The 4,123-nt window shown below is 45.2% G+C and overlaps 1 protein-coding gene across 1 annotated transcript; it reads right to left on the bottom strand.

Annotated features, from left to right (window-relative positions):
- Positions 1-3,047: 3,047 nt before the first annotated feature.
- LOC141816276 (uncharacterized) lies at positions 3,048-3,865 on the bottom strand. The gene is made up of 2 exons (XM_074704085.1): positions 3,221-3,865; positions 3,048-3,119 (listed from the first exon to the last, which is right to left on the bottom strand). The coding sequence occupies exons 1-2, from the start codon at positions 3,863-3,865 to the stop codon at positions 3,048-3,050; spliced, it is 717 nt and encodes a 238-aa protein (XP_074560186.1).
- Positions 3,866-4,123: the final 258 nt, after the last annotated feature.

Genomic DNA, 4,123 nt, shown 5'->3' with positions numbered 1-4,123 from the left:
CCTTCCTCAGTTTCGGCGGAGGCGACGCGAACGAAGTGGCGTCGACGCGATGAAGAGGCGAGCGGTAGAAGGAACTGTAGCTTCTTATAGGGTGGGTTTAGCTTAACGGATTTAGATCCAAAACCCATTAACCCTATACCTCTTAACCTAACTGATCTGGTCAAGCCAGCTTAAATCAGCCGAACCCAAACCGAACTCAATCTAACATGAACCGGTACTGTAGCAAACCGGGTTTGTTTTTGGTTCGCTTGGTTCAAGGGTCAAATGACCTCCGATTTGGTCCAAACAAGTTTCGTTTGGTTCGTCTTCGCGAGACGAATCTTTTCGTATTTATTTTAAATTCTTTTTTTTTCGGTATCTTACAATATTATATTATTTTTTATGTATTCATGATTAATTATTTACTAATTATTCTTATTATATATATATATACACACACCTCACATTTCTAATTTATGTTTTTATTTTTATATTTATCTTTTATTCAACTAGATTGATTAGATTTTAATCCTTATATTATTTTTTTAAATTTAGACCACTTATTCTTCTTATACATGCTCATTTTAATTAATCTAAATAAAAATTAATATTTAGTTATTTGTTTATCATATTTGTGTAGATAACAAGGTCAATCTAAACTTTAAAGTATCATCAATCAAATTGAAAGTATAAGATAAAATCCAGATTTTTTTATTTATTGAATTTTAAAAATCCGGATCAGTTGCTCCGGTGTAATCTACAAGCTATGGGGCGCGAAAGTGACGTGGAAGTTCCTCTTCCAAAATCCACGGAGTGAAAGAAGATTTGTGGGAGCTGCTGCCTTCGCCGGGACACGGACCCTTGCCACGTGCAGGATGACGGGGTGGGGTCCGGGCTGCTGCGGATTCTACGGACATTCCACCGTAATCTTCATAAATGTAGGGCTGAGCTTGGCCCTGGGCCTGTTGGGCCGGGGCCTGGTGGGCTTGAGCTTGAGAGACTTGGGCTTAATGGGCCTGGGCTTGATGGGCCTGAGCCTGATGGACCTCCGTAGGCTCGAACAACCGGCGTGCTGGGGCTGGCACCGGTGCCGGTGCCGATGGGGCTTCAGCGGAGATGGAGTGAGGTAATGTAGGAGCGGCTGGTACCTATGGCTGCTGCATGGAGATTGCGAGGACAGCGGCGGGCATCGCCTTGTCAAAGTCTTCTTGCGTCATGGTGATGAGTCGAGGTTGAGGGGGTTCATCCGTCGGCATCTCAAATCCGGGCTGAGAGAATTCCCACAGACGGCGCCAAATTATGTCCCGGTTGAGAACTGCTTCGGGACACGTCACCGGACCTTCCTCGCCGTAGAACGAAACAGTAGAGGGAGCTGAGGGCGATGGTAGCTTCGGGATCGCCTGGAGCTTCGTCGGAGCTGGCTGGGAACAGGAAGAGCTTCAAGGGCTTAGGGACCTGCAAACACAGAGAACGTCAGTGGGAAGGCCAGGGGTGCCCTGGCGTAACCACTCCGACGCTCAAGTTAGACAGGGCAGGAGGAGAAAGATGAACAGTAGAAGGAGAGCTTGAGCATGAGAAAAAGTATAAGTTGAGAGAGGTCGAGAGAGTTACCTGCTGTAAGGAGTGGTCGTTTTAAGGAGGAGATGAGCGTGCATACCTGTTACGTCATCATTTAAGGAACATCCCATCATGGTTAATGAGGTGGCAGGAACAATCGAGTTCCTTGTCCCATCGCCAATAAAGCGTTATCTTGTCACCGTCCGTGCAGGCAGCGAAGAGATAGTATTAATTAATGGGGGCGTGAGCTTATCAGAGATCATGATGAGATGTATCAGGGCACTGTAGGGCACTTGGTCGATACGACGTGCTCACAAACACATGAGGCGAGGCTTTCAGCATAAGGAAGGGCCCACATGACCGATTCGGTGAAGACAAGTCCGGATAGGAGATTCGGCATGTGAGTGATTCGGATAAGAGTCGACCAGTAAATAGTCGAATGGGTGATTCGGCTAGGCGATAGCCGAGTGGGATGATTCGGCTAGACGATAGCCGAGTGGGCGATTCGGCTAGTAGATAGCCGAATGGGCGATTCGGCCAGTAGATAGTCGAATGAGTGATTCGGCTAGACGATAGCCGAGTGGGCGATTCGGCCAGTAGATAGCCGAATGGGCGATTCGGCTAGACGATAACCAAGTGGGCGATTCAGCTAGTAGATAGCCGAATAGGCGATTCAGCTAGACGATAACCGAGTGGGCGATTCGGCCAGTAGATAGTCGAATGGACGATTCAACCAGTAGATTGCCGAATGGGGCGATTCGGCGAGATGATATCCGCGTGGAACGATCCGGCCAATGAATGGCTGAATGGGTATACTTTGATACTAAGAAACTTGACCCATCAAGTATACAGATTCGGTTGACTAGGTCCGTGGAATGGGATCAGACTTAAACTCGAATCTGATCATGAGCCTCTCGGATTATCCCCATAACACTATATATGAAAAAAAAATTAAAAAAACGTAAACTTATTAAGTTGTTCTTCATATTCAAAATATGAAAAAAAAATTAAAAAAAAAGTAAACTTACTAAGTTTTTTACTTATCCAATTAGAGTCTGGAACATTAAACTGCGTCTAATTAGCCCGTTGACACAATTACTATTTCGGACCGGATAATATACGATCTGGACGATCTGTAAACTACAAACACAGAACTATTGGTTATTGCAAATGTTTCATAGTGGTTCATTTGCTGCCATTTCTTCCTTTTAGGAATTTCAAACCATCTCATTTCCAACCAGTGTCAATTCCGAATAGTTCACCTAAAGAGAAAAAGGAAGCTCTAGCGTAGAACCAAAATATTGATTAGCTTCTTCAAGTTATAAAAGAGTAGGATGCAAAATCTTTATCCCTGAGCATCTACTTTAATTAATAGCATTAGATCATAGTCTAGTATTTGTACATTCCTAACATTGTCATGCGCTGCATGCCAAAAAAACCCCCCAAAATGCAGATTCCATAACTGTCTTCCTCAAACAGCAAAATGTAATATATATCGCATGGAGATGGGGTTACTTCTTGCCAAGAAACACGCTGGTGAGGACATTCTTTGATCGTAAGGAGATCTCCAACACTTCCAGAGCCTGCCACTCCAAATCACGTACGTATATATAGCATGTGTGATTATTTTCTTCCCCAAGAAATAGAGATTGATTAAACAAGCTGCAAGCATAAACAACATTACCTCGTCGAAGCCTAGTGTCACATCCCTCTCGACAAGTGCGTTCAAATTCTTGACGTTAAACTTACTTAGAAGGGTAATGCTAGAGATACTGGACATGGGCGTCACAGTCAGATCGTCCATGATAGTATACGTCACAACGCCCTTCACAAATCCTGCATTTGGCTCCACATAGTTCTCCCTCTCATCACCTTCCACATATGTTATTTGTTTAGTCATCCTATTATTGCAGCTGGGGCAGAGCACTCCATTCACTTTGGAAACGTACCCATAGCAGCTAGTGTAATTTGCATTGCACCGGAAGTAAACGTTCTTAGAGGAGGAGGAGGAGGAGGAGGAGGGTCCCGGAAGGAGCAGGGAGGGAGAGATGGAGCGAATTGGATTGAGGAGGGTGGATTTTCCTTCGCTGTTTTGAAGATATGAGTCGTCGAGCTCCTGGATGCTTTTGTAGAGATTGCCAATCGAGCCTTCCATGCGGTCCTTGGAGAGGAGCTTCACTACGGAGCCAAGAGGCAACGAGAGGAGGCTGAATAGGAAGTCCACTACCTCCTTGCCAGCTTCCGCAAACAGGACTTTTTGTGCGGTCGTATCGATGAGAAGCTTTAGACTGAGCTCTTTCGCTGCTGTTTTAGCATTGGTGCTGGCCATTATCCCTCGTGCTTAGAACGACGGAGATGATAGCATTTTATAGTGGAGTCTTCGCTCAAGGACGAAGCCAAGAGGAACGACAGGAGGCTTAGGAAGTCCACTAACTCCTTGCCAGCTCCCGTAAAGAGGACTTTTTGCGCTGTCGTGTCGATAAGGAGCTTTACGTTGAGCTTGCTCGGTAGTGTTTTAACATCGGTGCTGGCCATTATCCCTCGTGCTTAGAACAACGGAGACGAGAGGATTCTAGAGTACGAATTC

This window comes from Curcuma longa, unplaced genomic scaffold (assembly GCF_044706935.1).
Source record: "Curcuma longa cultivar G26 ecotype Majalengka, Jawa Barat unplaced genomic scaffold, ITB_CL_G26_1.1 contig_15888, whole genome shotgun sequence".
Taxonomy (NCBI): Eukaryota; Viridiplantae; Streptophyta; class Magnoliopsida; order Zingiberales; family Zingiberaceae; genus Curcuma; species Curcuma longa.
Note: the sequence above shows the minus strand (reverse complement) of the source record. Positions and strands in the feature narration are given on the sequence as shown.

What these genes read in the sequence shown, in the direction of transcription:
- LOC141816276 (XM_074704085.1), bottom strand. Translation starts at nt 3,865, where the DNA reads ATGGCCAGCACCAATGCTAAAACAGCAGCGAAAGAGCTCAGTCTAAAG. An exon ending in TGACACTAGGCTTCGACGAG is followed by an intron (nt 3,120 to 3,220) that starts GTAATGTTGTTT and finishes TTGGAGTGGCAG; the next exon opens with GCTCTGGAAGTGTTGGAGAT.